At 34.5% G+C, this 26,204-nt stretch overlaps 1 protein-coding gene across 5 annotated transcripts in view; it reads left to right on the top strand.

Moving 5' to 3' along the window:
- Positions 1-26,204, top strand: part of LOC138696877 (keratin-associated protein 10-4-like) — a 113,632-nt gene that overhangs the window by 50,938 nt on the left and 36,490 nt on the right. For all 5 annotated transcript variants that reach the window (XM_069822373.1, XM_069822364.1, XM_069822340.1 and 2 more), the window contains one exon: positions 1,918-2,118. In XM_069822373.1, coding sequence (XP_069678474.1) covers positions 1,918-2,118 — 201 coding nt within the window. The remainder of the gene's footprint in view (positions 1-1,917; positions 2,119-26,204) is intronic.

The raw sequence follows: 26,204 nt of genomic DNA, 5'->3' as shown, positions 1-26,204 counted from the left end.
TTGGTTTTGTTGTATTACTAAGAAATTAAGAACATCTTATACTGTAAGTGGAGTTAATTCTTCGTAATGCTCCATTTTGTTACCAACTTCGTTATTTTTATGGAAATGCATTCAAATCGCAATTACATAAAAATAAATCTTTCAATCTTTGTTTTCTCGAAACATGACTTTTGCTTAAGACCCATTTTTCCGACCACCGCCTCAATTCACATGTGTGGCAGGAATGCAAGTGAAGCATACAGAAATAGTTTTTTCCATACTACTGACTATTAGAAATTTTTACTGCCATATAACGCTCTTCTTTTTGATAGCACGATAAACTTGCCAATAGAGTATGAAAGTCATTTTTGACGCGTATTTATGGTATGAACTGTTGACTTAATTACAAAGTTTTCACGATTATATACGAGGTAGTTTAGTAATGAAAAAATATACTCATAAGCCATGGTCGTTATTTGTAATTTTTTTTAATGGTCGTACATGATTCCCTAAATTTGGTTCCTACTATTATTCTAATTACTCTTTTTTGTAGTAGGACTGTGCTGTTACTATCTGTACAATTTTTGCAGAATATTATTCCACATTAAGAGGTTAGGTACAACTTACAGCAGTAAAATTTTGGAAATATTAAACATGTTTTTCCTCCATTACTGTATCTTGTACAATAATTGAAATTAGTATGTATAAAACACTGTCCTTCTGCTATATGAAAAAAATATTTTTACAATTAAAAAAAATCATTTAAATTTATTTCTCAAAATTAAGTTCACTGTGCAGTGATGAAGCGTTTCCCACATAACTAAAAAACTATCCAACATTCTGTTATGAACTTTTTTGTGTGTATTTATGCATGTCATATCTACAATATGATGCAAAATCACTTCTCTAACTTTGATAGATTGTCTGATAAAAATAAATGTATTTAAAAAAATGGCCAAATATCAGTATTTTCTTCTAACATAAAATAAAAAATATATATATTATTTATTAAGGAATGTAGTTGAAAGAGCATGATATTGTAAACATGAGTTTCAGCAATAAAATAAAAAAGAGAGAACATGAAGAAGTTAATATTTTTAAGAGTTATGAGGGGAACGCTTCATCACTGCACAGTGATCTGCCAACATTTTGAATTCTGAAAAAAAAAAAAAACAATTTTTTTTTAAATCGTAAAAATATTCTTTTTTCATATAGCAGAAAGGACCCGGTAGCTCAGTTGGTAGAGCAGCTGGCAACGGACTGGAAGGTCTAGGGCAGGCCTGGGCATTGAGATAGGATCTAGACTCTAAACGGGGATGCTTAATATTCATCCGTGACTGAATCAACGCTGCGCGGTGTTCGGCGGGGAAGAAAGGGGATGAAGAGAAATCATATGGCTCCCCGTGAGAGAGTAGAATCCGCTCTTGCTGCCCAGCTCTGGTCTAGGGTTCGATCCCAAGTGGTGACGGGATTTTTCTTGTTGCCAAACTTCCAGAACGGCCCCGAGGTTCACTCAGCCTCCTATAAAATTGAGTACCGGGTCTTTCCCGGGGGTAAAAGGCGGTCAGAGCGGGGTGCCGACCACACCACCTCATTCTAGTGCCGAGGTCATGGAAAGCATGGGGCTCTACCTCCATGCCCCCCCCCCCAAGTGCCTTCATGGCTTGTGACGGGGATACCTTTACCTTTATCTTTAGCAGAAGGACAATGTTTTACACATACCAATTTTCATTATTGTACAAGATACAGAAATGGAGGAAAAAAATGTTGAATATTTCCATAACTTTTACTGCTGTAAGCTGTACCTAACCCTTTAAGAATGATTGTTTTTAATGGAGTGGTCCGTAGCTTTCATATAAATATTAAATTTACGTTTGAATTTGTGGATGGGACTTAAGACACACAACAGTAATCCACTTTCATTTTCACTCCCTGCAGCAGTTTCAGTGCCTGAATGTCCTCTGCAGTGTAAGAGTGGCTACTATTGTGTGCCTGGATTTTCGATCTCAACGGCAATTTGCGCTCCAACTTGTGCAGTGAAGGAGTGTCCCGAGGACCAGAAATGCATCATGAAACAACTACGCCAGTGTTTCGTAGCGCCTTGCCCACCCGATCCAGTATGCGTTCCCAAAACTGAAGGTTAGTTGACCTAAAAGAATTTGTAAATATAACTTTATTGTTACTTGTTATAAATACAGTAAAACCTTGTTAATCCGGACCCCGATAAGCCGGACTTTGCTTAATCCGGACAGGCAAAAAAAAACGACGAGTTTGAAGAAATTAAAGAACCTTGTTTTAAGACTTACTTTTATACATTAGAACTATGGAATTACAATATTACACATATAGTGTATTTAGGGCTATGCCCTTTAAATACACCATAATAATTGTGTTTTGTCGCTATAAACGGAGTCTTAATGCATTTTCTACTGTTCTTTTACGTTATTTTACTTAATCCGAAGTTTCGTTAAACTGGTCAACTTATCCCCATAATTAGTCCGGATTAAGGAGGTTTTTACTATGTATTTTATTGTTCTTATTCCCAAGCAAATATGTGGGACGATGTCATGTCTATAAAATTATTTTGTTAAAATATTAATCCTTGATATTTGCTATTGGAGTCTATGATGTGGCATTTTAAGTTATGTTCTTTCCAACTTTTGTGGTGGTATTTGTTATGATCTCTTGGTTTTTCAACTGATGATGTCATCCGACACTTGTGCTGCTTATAATAGTTATTTATTTTGGATTCATATTCTCCATGTTTCGCTTCCATGCCATAACACAGTCTTTGATGTAATATTTAGGCCTACTACGTTTTCATGTATCCATATCCGTACTGAATACGATCCTCCACGATCCATGTTTTCAAGTTTTGAAAATAGTTATGTTGATTAACATATTATCGACATGTTAGCATGTTGGTCACTATCTGTAGGTCTAAGCCATAAACAAGGTTGCGTTTTCCAAATGAGGCGCGTGAAAACGTAATATTCTGGCCTTATTCAAGAATGGTAATAATGATTTTCAGGAAAAAAAAAAAAAACAAAAACAAAAAAACAAAAAAACAAAAAAACAAAATGTTGTGTTACAACACGCCTTTCCAACATACATAATTTTGTTACCCAGATGGACACATAAGTTAAATTATATAAGTGAATGTGCAAAAATCAAAAGAATACTAGTAGTAGATGTGTTTTATTTGTGTAGAAAATTATTTGCAATAAGGATCCGAAGTTTAATTTTCATTTATCCCCAAATTCATTTGTATGACTTATCTCCCTTTACCCAAACAACACAGAATTACACTCGCTGTTGGTAAAACAGCTGACAGATCAAATAAATGACTATCGTTCACGCTCTTAGCGTATCAAGATCGTTTTCATCATATTGAATGCGATACGATCCCACTTTTTAGGTGTATCGACCTTGAGACTCAGATAGTTTTGAATCCCCGTTTTCGTGAAGGTTTCAATACTGTAAACGTATTCAAATCGATTTGAATACTCAATGAAAACGTAGTAATTATGCAGTAGCTACTTTATCTGACGTGTTATATTTTTTCCTAAATGTCTCCCGATACAGTCGTTTAATTTACTGGAATTTACACTACAGTATTTACTTTGAAATCAGCATTCATCCAATCTATGCTAATTACACAATCTAAATAACTTATTTAGAAGAGAAAACCTGTTCATTTATTTCATTGTCCACGACTATTTTAAGTTTCCTTTGATATGCACCGTGCACACCAATTTTATTTCCTAACGCGATATTTTCATATCTTATTTTCTTGCAATATTATTCAGGTATAATTCATTATTATGATTGACAACGACGAGCTCTGAGTTCAGTTACGGGTTCTCTAAAAGCCATTTGTAAGAAAGCAAACCAACTAACATTTTGATAGGCTATTTTATCCAATTTCAGATCGTCTTCATGTACAATGGATACTCAATACTGTATTGTTAATTATTCCAATGAGGTATGCCTCAACTAATATTACTAATATGACTTACTTTAAGCACCTCCTATACACTGTATTCACCACTATCTCATACAATTCGCTGACAGGAACAGTAAAGATCTCTTTATCAGCTTAGTATTTATTCATAGGTCACAAACTCCAGAGGGAGAAGGAACGGTGATTTACATTCTTTCCGAACGCAGATTTAACTTGGAGACGTAACTGCAGGATGCCAAACGAGTGGTGTTATAGATCTTTCTTTATCTAGTGGAACCAAATGCATGCTTGCGCCGTAGCACATAAGAAGATCCTTATAGTGGGGTAAGCGAGCTAGCTAGCTGTAAGTGGAAGCATAGCGGGGGGAGGGAACAACTCAGTCCACTTTCTTTTTTTTCCCCCTTACAAACAAGAAGGTTTCACGAGATAACGAATGATCTATAAAAACAAATTACTTTGTAAATCTGCTTAATAACTTCTTTCTTTTGTAACACTTTCAATAGACTGTAAAATATGATCGTTTTGTCGTTTAGTCAACTGTCCGAAGACACGTCTGAACCCAAAAGTGATACCAACAAGGTACAACTTATGAGGCAAGTAAGCCATGAGATAATAGGATAGGGTGTTCAGTTCCTTTTTACCTCCATGCATACATAGCTGACTGGCTACATATTACACTAATCAGATTTCAGGCTCTCTGAGATGAAAATGAATGTTTTATTCAACTTTAAACAAAAACTATAATACAGAACCTAATACATAACGTATTTATTAAGTTTATGTACTTTTGTGAACTATTGTATTACGAATAAATACATCAAATGTAAAAAAATACATAACATATAATACAGAATAATACGTGAGACTACAGAATATAATTAAAACAATATAAATTGAAATAAAATAATACCTCAATATAAAAAAGAGGATACAACAATATTAATAAAATTTGAGAACCGAATGAGCAGCGCTCGTGTTCGGTCGTAGTTCAGATATATTATTAATATAAGAGAAATATATAAATAAAATAAAATAGAAACTAAAAGTAAAATTACAGCTACAATGAAATTACATAATATAATATTAACATAGAGAAGAATAATATCGTGAAATCAAGTAGGACAATTTATGAAAAATATATATTCCGAAATTATAGAATACAAATTCAATATAGGCTGATTAATTCATGCACATAGGCTATAAATTTACTTAATCAAATGCATCAGATGTATACAAACAATATTGTTCTTCCCCTGATACAGATCAAAATGTAAGACTTTAAAATTGATAACTTTTAAAATGTGTTTAGAAATATATTTAAGATATTTAGGGGAGGGTCGAGTAGTATCGGACATCGGGTATATCGGACAGTGCGTTTCTTTCATCTACCACCATATGGTAGTACCTGAATGACATGGTTACGTTTCTCTATCCGACATCACAGAAACGAAATCATGTCAATCAGGTACTATTATCATGTGGTAGATGAAAGAAACTCACTGTCCGATATTATCCGATGTCCGATACTACCCGACTCTCCCCTAATTATATTTTTAAAATAATTTAACATTTTGAAGTTTTAAAGTTTCATCAAATATTATAGAAATTTCTTCAGAAAAGTGATAATGCTTTCATTATGTACCCCGTTTTAAATTATATTATTTTAGATTTAAAATAATTAGCTAAATAGTAATAGACAGAATAAACTTTTAATTTACATAATTATTATTTTTATTTTATGTACAGACGCAGAAACAAAATTTGGGCCACTTAAGTTCCAATACAATGCACTGTGCATGTGCAGTAAACAAGAGCGTCTAAATGTATGCTACTTCTGGACAGTTTTGCGAAACTTGTTGCGTACATAGAGGAGGACTGCTACCAAGACTCGAGCCATTTTGAAATTCTGTATCTGTACTATAATAACATGGAAGAATCTTTTAACAACACACATGTATCTCAAATCCAGACTATGTTTTTGCTCTAGACGTAGAAAGCAACCTCAAAATAAAGGTACATTATAATTTTAATTTAAAAATCCGTTTGGTGTCCTGTTGTTAATACCAATATTTTTTTCTACAGATTCATAAAATCCTGAGGAAATTACTAAGTGAAGAAAAGGAGATAGAAGTGAAACTGATAAAGCTAATAATGGTAACAATGAAGAGAAGAATGTGTTTTAAACTGGACATAAAAACAATTATTTTACAACGCACTTACAAAATTAACTGAAAATCAATTTGGATTTCTTGGTATAGCATGCACAGTTACAATTAAGTGACATAATTTTGAATGTATGCAATAAAGAATGTTACTACATACACATTATGTTGAATAAAATTTAAAAAACAATTCTACCACTATAACACAGTCTAGTATATACAGTCACGAAGCTTGAGTTGATGTAGGAACAATAGACTGTGCCGGTACTGTTTCACATTGTAAGTGATGAGGCGATAGTAGCGATCCTAGCGGTTAGCAACTATCTATGGATGCATATTTCCTACGTATTGAGCTTCGTGACTGTATATACTGGGCTGTGACTATAACCACCACTATAAAGTTTTCAGAGATGTGTTATTGAATTGGTGGTGATGGAGATAGTGTTGCTCAGCGTGTACACGTATATTCTACGTACAGTAATTGCTCTAGTTTCATGGCGCTGCTGGAATGTTTACAAATGCTTATTTGAGGATTAAAACACCAACCGTGGCGCACACTGTATACACCCGAAGAAATAATATACAATAAATATTGAACTTATCAGTTATCACAAAATTGAAGATATTTATTTATGATTTTTGGAGACCACAATGCAAGCATTGGATTATAATTAATATTCATTAACATTTTGTTATTATTGTTACAAACTACTATGATGAGGTGAGCCCGATTGTGTTCAATGTGACATTATGGAATTAATTACAAATAAATAGTAACTGGTAGCCTTAAATTCGAACGACAGCGTCATCGTTATTATGTTATACATTACTCAGGAATCGGCGCTAGTTTTAGGGATTCATACATTCTTCCTTTATGGAATGTTCACCAATTGACTCAAGAGGGAAATGTGAGCCCTTGTGATCAGCCATTGTGTTAAAAACAACAATAAATTAAATTATGATTAAATCAGCCACACAACCACCCAAATCCTAACACACAATCTGATTTATGGCCCTTAATAAATTTTGGAATTTCTTTGTATGCATCCCCAGAATTGTCCAATGTCATCCGAAAGTTACTTCACAAAAGAATTAACTCGATAGACTAATATTAACTGGTGCTCCAAGGTATAGAAAGTTTAGAATAGAAAAGTTTTCAGAAACATGCTGTTTCCAGTATCCATAGGATTATTTCACAGATAAAGTTAAGACATACCACAGCTTCAGACAGGTCACTTGAAAGAAGGAGATTGTGTTTTACTTCAGCAGTTGCTGGAAAGAGACTTGCTGTATTCGACTTGCCAATGTCACATATTAGAAATAGTATTAGTAAGCGTATTTGTTGCAAAGCTTGAATTATCTACATCTGGTCCAGATGTACATGTCTTCAGGCAAATTAGAGATCAGTGGCCAAAAATGGACGTTAAAAATTTAGAGAGTGGAATTGCAGATGAAATTGTGAAACAGTCCGTGCGTAACACTCTTGAACAAATACTACAATTTTGTTTGAGATCTCTGTAACAAATACAGTGCAGAGATGATTACAAAGAACTCCTGGAGCTCACCGTCGCGTTTCTGGGAGAGGAGCGCAGAATTAATTCCGTGACATTGTTTTCATTTTCCCGGTGCCTTTCATCATGCCAAATTGATGCCAAAAGCAATATATATCTTTAAAACATTCATGTTTCAGAAACAGTTCTATTTGAAACGCTCAGAAGAAGAAACACTCTGAGAAATTTGCTTGTTCATCGTCATATTGTATGTAAAAGCTTGGTTCGTGTATTCACACGCCATGGAACCACCTTTCAGTGACTTATGTTTCTTAAAGCATTGGCAACATATTTATTCAGACAATGAAATTTCCCAGGAGGCTTTGAAATTTTGTGGTCATTTTTGATACTTGGCTACTGAGGAGCTGTGTTTCTTTTCAATACCCGTGTACCCAAGGAAACAGAACTGAAAATGTATGTAGTCTTCTGATCTCGTAGAGAGTATCAATAAGAATAAATATAATGCTGAGTGAGAAGAATGTTATGGAACTAGTGTTACAAGACTTAAGTCAGTTCGTTACTTCTAGTACCAGAAACTTTTTTTTTTCAAGATGTGAGTTATCTGTTGAGTTTCTGAATGTTAAACCTCGTAAGTGGAATAACAGACGCACAGTATAAGCTAGCTTTCCATATATTCTCAGAGTTACTAGTAAATAATGATGTGACAGATAGTGGTTTAAAATTAGCATAGGAATACAACATCTTGACAAAGGATGAAGAAGAGAAACAGTTCTTGTTATAGGTGGTAAATGAGTACATTTTAAGTTCAGACAACAGGAAGGAGACACTTCTGAACATCATAAGTTATTTTTTAGTTTCAGTGATGCAGTTTACAGTTCAAGTGAATAGATTATTGGATTCCAATATTTCTAGTCATATTTGACATTGGATATGTTTGTAACATTGCTTACCTTATTAATTCTGTTGTTTTAAATTTCAAAACAAAACATGTCTTCATCCCAGGACAAAAATAAGTACGTTACGTTATGTATAATCAATATTTGTGTTATATTTTGAAGCAAGATTGACGAAGTACGCAATATAATAGGCTACATGTAAACTAAAATAGTTATTATCTTCATACTTCAACTTCTATGAGACATCATTTAAACTCATTCATTATATCTGAATTTTATTAAATCTCAGTTTTATGATAAATAGAACCAATCTAAGGGGCGCGTCTCAATGTATCACTAATTCATAAAATAAGGGCCACACTAATATGTATATATGTGTATATAATATAGGTCTTCACATTCAGAGTGAACCGTAAGTAACGCCATTAATTCTGATGGCTGATTCCTTGAGTAAAGAGCAACGAAAAGTGAAATATCATTTTGCAATATTTTGAATAGTTTTCCAGATAACATACATTTTAAAAATTATGAGATATTGTAACTTAAACTGAGACGATTCTGTCCGACGCCGGGGTGGGTATCCGGTGTGGCTTAGTGGATAAAGCATCAGCACGTAGAGCTGAAAACCCGGGTTCAAATCCCGGCGCCGGAGAGAATTTTTCTCCGTTCCATTACTCTTTCATCGTAATACACATTAAGTTGTGTTACTTTGAACATCCTTTTCACCTGGTTTATTGAAGGTCCTTGCCATTGAATATCATTGTTTTTAAACTCGTAAGAAAGAATATAGATGATATACCGTTTAATTTTTATGCCTTAAACTGTGTTTGAGAACGGAAAATGAACAATGCTCATTTCACGTTAAACAGAATCTTGGAAAATTTAATATAAACTCTAAAACCTAAATTTAATTAAATGTTCAGAGAACACAGACAATAAGACACGCTTATTTCAAACTAAAGTGAAAAGATTAAGAAATATTTTTACACTCCCATTTGAATTGAATATTCTAGAGATCGTAAACAATAATGATGTATATTTCAAGTTACAAATACAAAATTTTGAAACATTTAAACGTCTAAAGGAAAAAATAAAATTACGATGTGTTTAGTTTATGTTAAAGTAAGAAACAAAACGAAAATAGTAATATTGCGAAACAAGTTTATAATGTTATAGTTTATTACGTGAGTGAATGTTTTGAAACGAACATTGTGTATATTAATTATATAATATTATAAATGAGTTGCATATGCAATTCTTTTTTTGTACGACAGCATTATAAAACAATATTAATAAAGAAATAACATTATATTTGTAATGATGTGTAGTTTATCAAGAGGTACTTATAATATTTCGTGATCAATTCGAATAATTTTTATTTATTTTTGTTAAGTGAAGTTTGAATTGTTTAAATCAAGTTCAGTGCATTTCAAATGCAGTGATTTGTTTCGTGTAATGTATATTAATTAACACTGCCTTTTGCGTATTAATTTTACATACATTGTAGGATTGTAGCATGCATAGAAGGCAGTGGTTTTCATTACAATGCTAAAGCAGTTATTTGTAATATTTCAACATATTTATCTAGGTTGGCAACTCTGAATTTAATAAAATCAACTTTCAATCGTCGCGGCCGTTTACTGTAACGACGAAAAAAACACACTTTCGTGCAAAAAGACTGTTTATAATGCTGATCTACAAAAAATTTATTTTTAAACTCTTGCATTTAATTTTAATTCAATTTTCAGTGGACACAACTAATAAGAAAATCTTATTTTACATTATACAAATGTAATGAATTACTTAAAAAAAATCTCCTTTTGTCGTACTACGAGCATTTTCTTCAAACAGTTAGAAATATTTCCCTCGCACTTTAATTTTTAAAGTAGTAATCGGTAAACATATCAAAAATCAAATTTCCCGAGCCGTATTTAAAAGCAATTATTAATGTGTTATATTTCCATTTCTCGTTGTCTTACCCGTTCCTTGCATACGCGAGTTGCATATCTTCAAGCAGCTTTAGTGTTGTCACAGCGCATCAGGTTTTAAAAATCTTTTGCGGAACGAAAACTTGCATTGGTTTGGATAACATTTCTACACATTTAAAGGACAAAACTAAAATTCTTTCAGTCATTTATTATCATAATACACTCCTCTCTTAAATTGACTGAGCATATTGGGAATTAATTCAGTAGCTTTCCCAAAACACGCTATGAAATATTTCATATAAAATATTTTTCTTCTCGAAAAGGAAGCACAAAGGAGTAAAATTGTATTAATTTTTTTTGTTTTAAATAACTCAAAGAATAACTTCTTGAAATTAATGACACTACTTACCGTTCACCTTGTATATACGGATACTACACACATTTCTTGTGCTTCTTAATAATGTATTTACAAGACTTTTACCCTAAAGAACGCAAGCAATGCATATTGGCGTAAAAAATGAAAGTCTATGCAAGAATGAATAGAGAATATACATTTAAATTGTGATGCATTCATTAATCAACAAGAACTATGCTATGAGTTAATTATGATTTAAATAGACATGGAATGAAATTAGAGCGGCTGAAAAAGGAAACGAATTAAGTTTGGAGGTGTAGCAAAATCAAATTATCAACAAGGATAAAGGAAAAAAGTGGTCAAATTACGTGGTCTCGTAATTAAGTAGAGGTGTACAATTAGTTCTGTAGTCGCATATCTGGTGTGACTTATGAGACCTTGGAGTGGAAGAAACAGAGGAATCCCCTATACAGCAGGCACTCTTTAAAATCAAGCATAATTAGCAAATAGACGTGAATTAGGTAAGAGGCCAAAAATGATGACTAACGTTGCTGACGCTGAATTCGAAGTAATTCCACCACGAAAAAAACTATGCAATGACGAAGAGGAATGTTATCTGAAAGCTTCGCGAAAATATTTACACCTAGAAGTATTCGCTTAATAATGTTAGTTGGGCTGATAAAATAAATTATTGCAAGTCTGACAGTTACTACAATGGCGATAAGAATATTGTGTGCAAAAATATTTTTTGGCTATCGTGTTTTTTAATAACCTTACCGATGTTGTTGATAGGCCTTGCAAGTTAAACTTACAACACACGTGCCGTAAGTAAATGAATCAAATCAACTTTAATGTATTTACTTAAAAGTAACTAACTATCAGTGTCGCGCACCACTATATGCTATGAGGAAATAACTAAATGTTTTATTATACTTGTACTTTTTCTAAATTAATTTATTGAAGTGGAGATTTGTAAGAAAACAGGAATTAATGTAGGAGAAACGTAAGCGTGAAAACCATTTCTGACGACTTCCGGTTGTTGCTCTGAGCGCCACTTGCGGGGTCGTGGCTGAACGCAAAAAATTCCATGGAGTAAATTACGTATTCAAGCATTAACCTATACCGGTATGCAATTTATTTACACTGATGTATAATTAATGTGTCACCTACAAACATTTTCAATATGGTATTTATTTATATTTATGTACAATTATTGTGTCACTAACGTATGTACTTCTTTGAAGATAAAACTAAACTTTCTATAATTTATTTTATTACAACATTTTCACAATTGCCGCCAAATAATAACAAATTAATAACACCTATCGACAAATACGAATGATAACAAATGAATGACACCTATCAACAAATAACAAACGGCGATCACACATGGAAATGTCATCGTCCAAAAACAAATTATTTATTTAAGTTAAAAATGATTAATAATAATTTATTTTGTTATTAAGCTCGGCCAATAAATAGTACGCAATACATGTGTTAAGTGCATAACAGAATCTCGGAAATAGAGAAGACGATACGATTCTGTTACCACACTTGTATTGCAATATACTATAATATACAAGCGTTAGATGTATGAATTACGACAAATCCTAAAGCGCAATGGTTCGAATTCTGTTGTTTTTGTTATCATAGCAAAGGGACTTTGAGTTCTTTTATCTCATTGAAATAAATTATAGATTATAACTTTAAATTTTGGCCACAAAGAGGATGAAAACTATACTACACAGTTTTCTAATATTTAAGGAGGGTAAAACTATACTACATGCCTCTCCGAATTTTTAGGATGTGGTAAATCTTATCTCCTTACGCCACCGTTGTTGCGCTACGCTATATCATTATTGGATACCATTCGTAGTTAAAAAAATTACTGTTTTTAAAAATGTAAATATTCTTCGCTATCCGTGCATTAGTTATCATTCGAAGCTAGCGACACCTGTACCTCATGGCAGGTACGTGAGGTTGTAGGCACTCACAATCAGTTGGAACGTATCCGTGTCCGTGAGGAAATACCCGAATGACGTGTGTGATATAAAAACTTTATAAACACAAAAGAACAGCCCTGAGCGACACTGCTTCTACGAGTAGCCTGCAGACAACATGGAACTGCTCAAGGTCTTCGTAGTGTTTCTTGCCATCGTAGCTGTGGCTTGTAAGTACAAATAAAAGACAGAGAAAATTCAGTAGTAACTGTATTCAACACTGTTGTGATTATTAAACCTATTATAATTAATATCAAATCAGTCCTCATTATCATTATCTGTTAGAGAAATAGGCTAATGCCTGTTCTAGCTTCTCTGGCTCTTCCTTAGATGTGTAAGTTCGTTTCCTCTTAAAAGCCTAGGTTATACTTGACGATTCTATAGCGGTGAGTCAACTATACTTGTTTTTTTTTAAAGATGGGACATGACAGAAGCGTTGCGATCGGAAAAACAACTGAATGTCACATAGCGTGGTAGGCCTGTTGCTATGGTAACAACGGTTGAGTTGTCAAACTTACCGTTTCCACATGGCGACTGCTTATAGTTCTCTTGGCGACATTTATTGTGCACACAATGTTAGCATTGGTACGTTTTGTTTTTGATTCTCTGTCGATTTTTGTATTGTTTTCTTACCTTTGCGTCAATTGTCAATGAATGTTTTAATGTCAGCCATCTTAACGTCAATTGCTAGTTTCCATCAGCTGGCAGCATGATAGTCCATATTGGCAACATAGCACTGTAGTTCCAAGATCGGCCGCTTAACTGTCATGTCCCATCTTTAAAAAAAAACAAGTGTAGCAACAAGAACTCTGCTAAAAATTGCTTAATGTGATGAAAAAATCGTTACTGGCCGTATACCCAACAGAAAAAAACCGCAGCGAGAAGAGTTGATGTTCAACTTTTCCCTCTGCTAGATAGTCACGTGATACACATGCAGCATCCGTTCGCCTTGTGTGTTACCAAACGCTGATAGGGAAGACAATACAGTAGTAACGAATTATTCACGTGCTTTGTTTTTCTATTCTTTGGAATTGTTTGCATTTCTTGATCACTGATAAAATTTATGTAATCTATTTAAAAGAAAAGATAAATACAGGACATTTCAGGCATCCTTAAGGTAAGCGTTCACTACATCGTATCGCACTCCTCGTACGAATCGCACGCAACGGATATTTTAAGTGCAATGCGTTCACTGTAACGGCTCTACCTCATCGCCTCATCGGATTCTCTATCAGCTGTTTAAAACATATGACGTACGATATTGACATTGCTGAAAAGAGAGGAGTGTTGAGGTTAGGTCTATTAATCATGAGTGTTAGCGATTAAGAATTTGTAATTGTTTCATGCTTCGTGATTGAAGAGGAAGAAACGAAAGAGATATTGGTTACATAATATATATGTAAGAAACGACTTGATTACTGTAATGGGAATGCCTCAAATTACATAATTCTTCGCAGTTTTCTACAAGCGAACTAAGATTTCCGTCTGCTATTTTGGCGCAACACTGAACATGGCACAATATAATAGCAACAGTTGAGCAATCAAAATTGATTTATTAAAGAAGGCCATGATCGCACGCATTGGAAAAGTTAGTCATGAGAGAAACGTGGACGGATTTACCGAGAGCCGATGCATGCGATACGATGTAGTGAACGCGATTACATAACAATTACAGTAAAGATTGTCATTTTCCGATCCGTGCGATTCGTCCAATGAGTGCTGTACGATGTAGTGAACGCATACCTTTATAAAGCAGGGCTGGAGGTAAGCCTCTCTCTGAGCGCACTCGCGTTCACAGAGAAACAGCTGCAGAGGTTCAGTGACGACGTGCCATTAACAATGAGTGCAAAACGTACTTCGCCTACAGTACGTAAATACATTTAATTTTCCGTTTACAGCAAATGAAATGTAGCTTCCACATTGCACGCCACTGATCGATTCTCATGTCCACGATGAACAGAATTACGGGAGTAGAAGGAGACCGCTCAAGCTAACGCATAAATCCCCCAGGCCTGTTATAAAGTCAATACAGGGCGCAGGACAAAATCATTAATGTAAAATGGGTTGAGATTGTGGCAGTCGAACTTTTTTTACAGTACACTACAACGAAGTTCCAAAATTGTCAATAGATGTCGATAAGCTTACTAGTATCACCAAATATTTGCATTAAGTCGTCAAATGCAAATTGTAGCAAAAGTTCTGCTGGCACAATATCATCATAAGTGGCACAACCTCACCCCATTTGACGGCAAATAAGGGACACGTGTCCTCTAATTGAGGTTATGACTGATAATATGTACATCTATTATCAGGCAGTACATCTCACTTGACGATATATGTCAGAGAAAGTACAATTGTTTCTATACATCTGAAGTCTGATTAGAGTAATATGTAGCTAATCGGCGATGTATGCAATGGAATGGGGAAAGGAACTGGTCACCCTATCCCATTATTTCCTGGCCTATGTTGCCTCATAAGTGCGCCTTGTTGGTATCACTTGTGAGGTTCAAACCTTTCTTCGGACAGTTGACTAAACAAAAGCTACAACAAAGGACATGTCTTGTGTAGTAATATATAGCATACTTTAACCCTAGCTTTACGCATTTGCTGAAATCGAGAACTATTGTGACTATGTATACACTGTTCAAATTATGTTTCAATGACTATCTGCTGGATCGCATCCTATGGCTGCGTAAACTGCCTGCTCAATCAAAGTTATTTTTTCGCTAGATGGCAGACAGTGCACACCGCTTAACATCCCTAAAATACACTCTTATACTGATAACTAGGCTTCGATACTTGGGACTCGATACAATAAGTTTACTGTGCTTGTACTATAGGTTGTTGACTCGCTGCAGGTAGTGAAAGGTAGAGATGTGTTGAGGTAACAACGTTGCTATTTAGAGTAGAGTACGGTAGTATGGGGAAACACACATATATGTACATTCTGAAAGTAAATATACATTACACAATGACAATGTCAAAAGAATGTGAAAAGCATTTATTCTCCTATCTTTTATAAGCATTTGTGTTTAATTACAGTCTTAATGGTGGAAATAAACATGTACAATAACAATTTTAATTTATGTATTTATCCTATTGGTCGTCTTTAGGAAGTGCAATTACAGTACCGAAATGCAATGTACAGCTGGCGCCAGCGTTTTTGGCTTGTAACCTAGATATATAGTGCCCAGTTTGTGAGCATGTTGCAAGTGCAGCTGACAATGGTACCATTTCCTATACACGTCACATCAGCCATTTGCCAAACACAGTTGTCAGACTGACTGTGGCAAATGTAAAACACTTGCACTTAACGTTCCCATTACTTATTTCACATGCCAAAAACGGTGACGCGGACTGTACAACAAGATACATTTTCTGGTTCTCAAACATAAATCTTTTTCGGTTATCTGCTAAACACAATTTGTACTGTGGAAAGCTGCGCTGTACGTCGCATGACGTGATAGGAGCAAAACGAAAAAACCTATCATCATTGCAGTCTCTGAGAGACAGTCCTCTATTCTCGGGCGACTCTATATCCACTAATTTGCAGTTTATGTTACACAATATTCCATATCCGTTATTTTTACATAAACTTGATTTCCACTTCTGTTTTACACGTTCAGTACGCGGTGTACTTGGTGTCTCATTAATTCTCTGTGTCATTTCCTCAATTAATTTGAGAGCTTCCGGCATTTCTTGCTCTGACTCTTCTAACCGTGTAATACTTTCAGACACAGTTTGAAAATAGGTTTGTATGAAAACCAAATTATTTGTCAGAACCTTCAAATCCAGAGCGTTTTCCTTTGCGTATTTGTTGGCATTCATTCTACAGTATCCCCCGCCCACTGTACGCTTTACCACTATACTCAGTTCGCCGTTATGCTGATTTTCTACTGAACTGCTCTATTGGTCCGAAGTCTCGAAGCCTACAGTGATAACGTTAATAGCGATGTGCACTGCCTGCCACCTAGCGGCTACTCGCATATAAGCGTTGATTGAGCAGGCAGTGTAAGCAGCGATAGGATGCGATCCAGCAGGCAATGCTTTTAACATTAAAAAGTGGTCAGGTGATGATATAATAATATTTCTCGAGTCTCCGCGGAAGTATTAGTACGAGACCTTGTGCAAAAGTGGTCGAAGTCAACGGCGCAGCTCAGTCGGCTAAGGTTCTCGCCTGCCGATCCGGTGTTGCGCTCGGGCGTGGGTTCAATTCCCGCTTGGAATGATTATCTGATTGGGTTCTTTCCGAGGTTTTCCCCACCGCAAGGCAAATATCAGGTAATATATGGCGATTCCTCGGCCTCATCTAGCCAAATATCCGCTCGCTATCACCAATCCCATCGACGCTAAATAACCTAGTAGTTGATACAGCGCCGTTAAATAACCAAATTAAGAAACGGTGGTCGAATTGGAAATCAATTACTGCCGGTATGCAAAAACTTGTCTACAGGACTGTCTAAGAAAAGGTACAGAATATGACGACACTATTGGTTAGCGTAATTAATTGTGTGATCGCTAAGCAGCTTCACTAAATAAGTCATTTTAAAATTGTTACTGCTGGTATACTTTTTGGCATCTGATTTTACTTCCGGTATGCCTTACCGGCACAGTTCGACCACTACTGTGCAACGTTTCTATCACTGATTACATAAAACTATGTTGTAGAGACAACGTACTCTAAAATGATCAGTTAATTGCACGAGTTAAGATTTAATTTCAGTAAATGAGTTAAAGGAGAAAAAAATAAGACGCGAAAACCCTACAAAAGAGGAGATGGAAAACACACGTACACGTGCGTTTCGCTACTTGCACTTCTGTTAAGACGCTAGAGTCCTGTGACTACGTAGTCATTTTCTATCAGCGGAAACTCGCAGCTAGAATTAGTAAGGAAGAAGTAGACGAGTGTTACGTAGGCTTTACGGTTAATATAGCTTTTTTATTTTATACTGTACGTACATGTGAATCCCAGTTCTTCATATATTAGTTAGGTAAATGTCTAGTTTACGCACACAGTTTTCTTCCCGCAATATTATGTCGGTACGTTGGCTGTTCCCCTTAAGTCGACTACATAAAGGTCTAGACCAGCGGTGACCAAAACTCGAGCTGCAGTGATTACATGCGACAGACAGCCTATGAAGTAAGGAGACGGAGGAAAGGTACTTGGCATGAACCACAACCAGTGGTGGTTTCTGTACATCTGAACATCTTGATCAATCCCTCGGATAAAAATCTCAGGCTTTGCTGTATCAGTAATGTCACTGCTGTCATCAAGAGCCAGTGAATAATATACGATTTTTCTTGCTACTTTTTTAACTTTCCTATTGAATATAACCAGGAATTTTCTAAATTCTTCTCTCGATACTCAGTCGAGAAATTCATAGTTTTTCAAAATTAAAAAATTCTTATGGACAAGTTATTTAAGCTATTTTAATCATTACTCTTTTGAGAAATTCTGTACTATTAAAAGGCTTTAGAGCACGAGACATTTCAAAACCCATTAAGTAGCTGAGTTCCTTACATATATTTATCTCATCTTTCTCTTCCTAGCTTTGATTTAAGACATGTTAATTCCTGGCGTTTAACAGTTCGTTGGCACATAATATTGAATCAGTTTTTCTACAATATTATTATTAAATGAATAACTAATAAATAGTTACCCTCATCTAAAGATTAAGAAGATTAAAATTGAGATAAAACTTAATAATTTTATCCTTCTGGGAAGAAGAGCTAAAAATATCAATATTCATGCACGTACAGAAGAATTATGGAAACACATACTTAGTGGTCAGTAATAATAATAATAATAATAATAATAATAATAATAATAATAATAATACATTACTCAGCGTGGCAATTAATGTTTCTATATACTCCTAATTGAACAGTTGAGCAAAGTAAACATATTTTACATTTTGTCCGACAGAACAACAAAAAAGTTCTCCTTCTCATTCTTTACGAAACCACCTCTTACTGCTTGTAGAGACAGAATTTGTAGAGCGACATGATACCGCCACTGGTTGCCTTCAGTACGTGAATGAAAAACACAGCAATGTACTGGAAACTCTGTGAATGTCTGTGATTACACGATGTAATCACGACACCCGCTTTGGTCACCGCTGGTCTAGGGAATATTTCGCTGGGACTATATCCAAAGGAAGTCAGATAATCATGACAAAGAATACTGTGTGCGAAAATTGTATTGCGACATTGCTTGTGGTATGGATATGAACCTGAACGTCAGCCATTATCGCCCTTGAGAAATGAATTGGAAACTCCGAACATCCGTTCACAGGAAGCTACAAGTTTCCACGCACCGCAACATACTGGAAAGGAACTTTTACAAAATGTGATAAGTACTTTAAGGCCTAAAAGAAATTATGAATTAATGATTGATGTACATAAGCTAGAATATTACGTTAGTTTAAAATACGACAGTATATCGATGGTGTTTAGGTAAAACACATCCCACAATTTTTTTTTTCAGAAACGGCTATAATTAAATTTTAACACATTATTATTAGTTACTTTATATGTAGGAATGTAAACGTAATTGTCAAAAAAACATATCTTCACGTTTTGTAAGTTACTTAAATTTTTAACTAATTACAGCAAAAAATCCCATTAGGAAAATTAGGGTTAAGCTCTTTTACCTAAACACCATCGACATGTTTCGATTCATTTCGAATATATTTTCTCCACATAGGCCCTACTCTATCTGGTATACGTGAACGTTTGTGCAATTTAAGACTCGTGCGTGATATCACATCGTGGCTGAAAGCTGTAATTGTATTCCGTAGGGACATCGGTGTCCATTACGTGATTCACGACTCTGTAGTCACTACCAGCGTATTCCGAATTTCAGCGGACCGGTGGACATCAATGACGTCACGCTGCAGCGAAATAGGAACAAAACTGCAGGAAGGTTCATGGCTATTACAGCGGCTGTACAAGTTGTTGTATGTGCTACGCTAGCAAGATTTTGCGAAATTTTCATATTGCCATTTCGCTTAAAAAAAACATAGCACAAACAATTTATTCTTGAACCAATAGTAATAACTGGTCCGTTCACATGTTCGTTCATAAGCCATTAACATATGTTTTTTACGTTGTGCTCATTACTAACAACATAGCAGAACAGACCACCATGACACAACAGTGCACGATGTCATTCGTCTGCCAATTTCCGCCCTTTACAAGAACCAATCACATTCACTGATGGTGGCTGATGAACACTGGCACCACCTCTGCATGCTGATGAAAGTTCTGCTACAGCGCTGGAGCATCAAAGACGTCTTCGCTGAAATTCGGAACACCGTGATGTCATCTGATTGCTCAGCGCTGAGATTCGGAATATGCTGTATGCAACCTATAATGTAACTTCCCTTCATCCGTTCTGCTTCCACGTAAAGCTCGGGTATGCATCATCCCTTGTTTACGATAATAAGAACACGAACGCAGTGACAACAGCGGAGCACATCGAAATTATGTTTATATCAGAGTTTTTAACCTCTAAAAATATATTCAATTTAAAGTGGGAAGAAGAGTTTTTCTGACAATATAAAATGGTTTATAATGTAAGGAATATAGAAAGATTCGATCTATCTCCAGTTTTGTGGAAGCCATGTTTGGAACTACATATGTATATCTGTAAGCAGCTCTCACGAATGAAATCTGTGAAATCAAAATGTAGGATCGCCATGACGGACAAACATGTTTGTGACCAGTTACTGTTGACAGTGTGCAATATAACTCCCGATTTAACTCAATATTAGGTCTACTTGAAAAGGTACGTGGAACTGAGAACCAATTTCAGCAGCTTTTGTTTTGTTACCATTCAATTTACAGACGTAAAAAGTGCTCTATTTTTAAATCGGAGCAACGATGATTTTATGTATTTAATTTAAATTCATTTGGAACTTAATTATTTACAATTCTTTACTTCTAACTTATTTTGAATATGATTAATGATTTACAACATTTATAATACTACTCAAACATCTATAATTAATTAATTCATTAATTAATTAATTTTGATTTAACTAATTAATTAATTTTTATTTTGTAATAATGAATATACATTAAATTCTCAGTGATGTTTACCATACTGATAATCCACCACTGTTCTCGTCGCCGTACCTTCTGCTACCCCCTTTCAACTCTTCCTTCCAGGTCATGTACCTAAGCAGCGCTACTCATGTGAGTCAGCGCCATTATGACTTTTGGCCTCCCATGCCGCAGAAAATGAAATCTGCATGTTTACAGAGTGTTTAGAAAAACATTCAATATTTTGAGAGGTAGTAGTATTCTTCAAAACAAGAAAACAAAACTTAATTAAATATGGGTCCTAAAATTAATATCTTCGGAGATGGGAGTACTTGTTCATCAAAAAATTTAAATTATGGTTTATTTAACGGCGCTCGCAACTGCAGAGGTTATAATAGCGTCGCCGGTGTGCCGGAATTTTTGTCCCGCAGGAGTTCTTTTACATACCAGTAAATCTACTGACATAAGCGTGTCGCATTTAAGCACACTTAAGTGCCATCGACCTCGGCCGGGATCGAACCCGCAATCTCGAGCATAGAAGGCCAGCGCTATACCAATTGCGCTACCGAGGGCGACTTGTTCATCAATATAATAGGAAATCCTCAATGCCATTTCCATTAAAATAAAAGCATTAATAATAATAATAATAATAATAATAATAATAATAATAATAATAATAATAATAATAATTTATTTTAGCTGGCAGAGTTAAGGCCGTAAGGCTTTCTCGTCCACTCAACCAGCAAAAAGTATATATACATATGCATGAACTTACAAAGAATTCAACAATTTGATTTAGATGAGAGTTACATGCATACAAGAGTTATTTACGAATTAAACAACAAAATACTATGAACTATTAATTAAACACTGAAATAAACTGTGCAGCAGAATTAAGCTAAAATACATAGAATGTTAATATATTTCAAATAATATTAGATAATAGAAAGAGATTATTATGAGACAATTTTGAAAATTCAGCACTATCAGGAAGATGTCTAAAGAAAGAAGTCACAATGTAGTCAGTGATAGTTTAAATCAGTATGATTGGAGTGAAATGCTAATAAGGTTATCTTTTAAGCTGTTTTTAAAGGTGTTTATTGTCTTGCAGCCCCTAATACTTTGTGACAAGGAATTACATTGACACGAGGTGGATACTGTAAAAGATGATGAATAACAAAATGTTCTATGAAGAGGTATACTTAGCGTGCCACAGATAAGTGATCTGGTATTTACGTCATGGTTGGAGTATAGATAAGAGAAACGAGACGAAAGGTAATTTGGTGTTGAGGTGTGCAGAATTCGAAAGAATTTAGTATTCTGAGAGGTGGTAGGCCTAGTATTAATCAAAATAAGGAAAACAGTTTAATAAACATGATCCTATAATTGGTATCGTTCGAGATATGAGTACTTGTTCAACATCATAGGAGATGCTCAATGTAATTTCTATTCATTGCAGCACATCCTTCTGTCTTACGTCTACCTTGTTACACTTTTGTTTACTACATTTCCGACATGATACTGTGTACCCAATAAGAAACGAGCAAAAAGCTCACATTAGAAGATATATGCTGTTCTTACAATATCAATTTAAAAGCCCCTGTTTCGTAAAAATTTAATTTTAGGTCCATGTTTATTAGACTTTCTCTTGTTATTTTAATGAATACAACCAAAATATTGAATGCTTTTCTTTAAAATGGAAATGATATTGAACATTTCCTAAGAACTACAGTATAATATTCATGAATAAGTACTCATATCTCGAAAGATATTAATTTTAGTACCCAGGTTTATTAGACTTTGTTTCTTGTTTAGATGAATACTAGCATCTCTAAAATATTTAATTCTTTTCTTTAAAATGGAAATGATATTGAAAATTTCCTATGATCTATAATATTCATGAACAAGTATTTATATCTCGGAAGACATTAATTTTAGGACCCATATCTATTAGACTTTGTTTCTTATTTTGATGAAAACTATCATCTCTCAAAATATTAGTTCTTTTCTTTAAAATGGAAATGACATTGAGCATTTCCTATGAACTGTAATGTTCATGAACAATACTCATATTTCGAAAGATATTAATTTTAGGACCCAGGTTTGTAAACTTTGTTTCTTATTTTGATGAATACTAGCATCTCTAAAAATATTTAATTCTTTTCTTTAAAATGGAAATGATATTGAGCATTTCCTATGAACTGTAATGTTCATGAACAAATTCTCATATCCCGAAAGATATTAATTTTAGTACCCAAGTCTATTAGATTTTGTTTCTTATTTTGATAAATACTATCATCTCTAAAAATATTTAATTATTTTCTTTAAAATGGAAATGATATTGAGCATTTCCTATGAACTGTAATGTTCATGAACAAATACTCATATCTCGAAAGATATTAATTTTAGGACCCAGGTTTATTATACTTTGTTTCTTGTTTTGATGAATACTAGCATCTCGCAAACTCTGTAATGCTTTTCTTTAAAATGGTAATTACATTGAACATTTCCTATGACCTATGGCATTCATGAACAAGTACTCATATCGATTTTGTTTCTTATTTTGGTGAACACTAGCATGTCTAAAAAATTTAATTATTTTCTTTAAAATAGAAATGATATTGATCAATTGCTATGAACTGTAATGTTCATGAACAAATACTCATATCTCGAGAGATATTAATTTTAGGACTCAGGTTTGTTAGACTTTGAGGAATACTACCACCTCTCAAAATATTGAATTCTTTCCTTTAAAGTGGAACTGACAATGAGCATTTCCTTTCATATATGATATTCATGAACAAGTACTAATATATCGAAAGATATTAATTTTAGTACCAATGTTTATTAGACTTTATTTCTTGTTTTGATAAATATTATCCAGCATCTTTCAAAATATTCAAAGCTTTTTTAACACTGTATTGATTTTTATTGATCTGAGGGAGGTGAGATATGATGATAGAGACTGGATTAATCTTGCACAGGATAGGGACCGATGGCGGGCTTATGTGAGGGCGGCAATGAACCTGCGGATTCCTTAAAAGCCATTTGTAAGTAAGTAAGTATAAATTATTTCCGCTTAGGGATAGGCTGAATTAGTCGTGTTTCCGGTCACAATTCTGTCGAATCAAGCTTCGGTTGCTAGTAGAAAAGTTGAGCTTTATGTGCTCATAATGATTGAATGTATGCCCTTGATCTGTGTTTGTCCTGAATTGAGGCAAGCCGTGATTTTGTGCCGATCACACAGCGATCCTGTACTGAATTTGATAGAAGGCTGAGCAAACCTCGGGACCATTCTGGAAGTTTGGCAACGAGAAAATCCCGTCACCACTCGGGATCGAACACCGGACCTTCCAGTCCGTAACCAGTTGTTTTACCAACTGAGATTTCCTGCCACTGCTACTACTAATACTACTACTACTACTACTACTACTACTACTACTACTACTACTACTACCACTACTACTACTACTACCACTACTACTACTACTACTACTACTACTACTACTACTACTAATAATAATAATAATAATAATAATAATAATAATAATAATAATAATAAACCTTGCAAATTTTATACCTGTTATTGTATCTTGAGCCTGCCAAGAAATCTTCTACCCTTTATTTACTAATTTGGAAGCGATGACGGTAGACATGTTCCGTGTATACGGAGAATATTATGTAATTGTCAGATATAGGCCATAGGGGAAGAAGAAAGTGGTCTGAGAAGCTTCCCTCCCTCGCTATGTTTCCACTTGCAACTAGATAGAGACTTATACCGTATTTTTAATTATTGCGGTGTATTCACATTTTAGTCCTGTAACGTAGCGTGATGGCCTAAAACCTAAGGCAGCGGTTTCCAAAGTGTGGGTCGCGACCCCAGGGGAGGTAGTGTAAGGGGTTGAGAGGAGAAGCGAGATAATTTACAAAATAAGTAAAAAAGTTTCTTATTAACATTTATTTTGTATTTAGAAACGTAAACATAAACAATATTGAACATCAGAATAAAAAATATTTCAGTAGTTATATAAAGTAAAAAATAATTAATGCGATTAATGTGCCTGTTTTTCAGAAAGTAGCTTCTCAGATCTGGACTCAGCATTCCATACACACAGTGATATCATTTTATAGTTCAAGGAAATGTCCCACTTTTGTTTTGATGGTGAACATAGACGAGAAACTCATTCTACCATAAATATTTAAAAATTTAAGAATTGCGTATTTTTGCAAGCTCGAAATATTCTTGCATTCTTTTGATCCAAAATTTGTCTACGCTCAGCGAAAAAAGTGTAATTTAAAATTCCATTTCTAGGTACATATTTAAATGAGATTTTCCTTCATAGTTTCTGGAATTTCAACCAGTTGAACGCAACTGCCTAAAAACGGATTCACCATCTTTGTGATAGTCGTAATTGTTTTGAGTTTCTTCCGGAATGTCCTCAAAAAGTTGTTGATTAAAATTGCGGAAACTTAGTTCCATGTCCGCAAAAGCACAGTATTTGCATATCATACGTAGCGAAAATTTCCACGTGCTCTTTAATACACTGGAATGAATCAAATATAATTTTGTCAAATGATATTGACCAGAAATCAAGTGTTTTTGTACACCCGTTAATTTGATCCCTGGCCCTTATAATGTTAACATCTTGGCCTTGCAAACTATTATTCAAAACGCGTTCAGTTCACTTTTATGAAGGGACTTGACTAATAGTTCTTTTATCCTCCGGTCTACAGACTGAGTTTGTTTTCAAGTGATATACACAATAACAAACTTTTAGACAAGGATTGGCGTTGTTTTGGAAGAAAAAAAGCTTAAAATATGATAGAAATCTAAAAAAAAATCATATATAATATATGTATAAATAATAAAAATGGCCAAATGTAAATTTGTTCAATTTCCTCGAGAGCAGTTAAGAGTTCGAAAAAACCACGGAACTTCATACGAGAAAGTTGTACGAACTATACCGAGTGAGTTTTGGCATCATCATCATCATCATCATCATTATCATCATCACCATCATCATTATCATCATCATCATCATCATCATCATTATCTGCGTGACGGTCTTTTTAGTTTGACCTTAGCCTCATTTTCAACAGCCATCCATTCACTTCGGTTCATGCTCTTGCTTTCCAATTCCTTGTACCTATCTTTCATAAGTCTATCTGTACATCCAGTCATCGTAACCTGGGTCTGCCGACTTTCCTCTTGCCATCTAGATTAGCATTTAATATCATTTTGAGCAAACGTATATCGTTCATTCTGCATACATGATCCAACCATTAAATACATCTAGCTTTAATAACTTTAACTATATCATTATCTTTATATAGATCGTATATTTCCTGGTTAGTTTTGGGAT

This window comes from Periplaneta americana, chromosome 1 (assembly GCF_040183065.1).
Source record: "Periplaneta americana isolate PAMFEO1 chromosome 1, P.americana_PAMFEO1_priV1, whole genome shotgun sequence".
Lineage (NCBI taxonomy): Eukaryota > Metazoa > Arthropoda > Insecta > Blattodea > Blattidae > Periplaneta > Periplaneta americana.
Note: the sequence above shows the minus strand (reverse complement) of the source record. Positions and strands in the feature narration are given on the sequence as shown.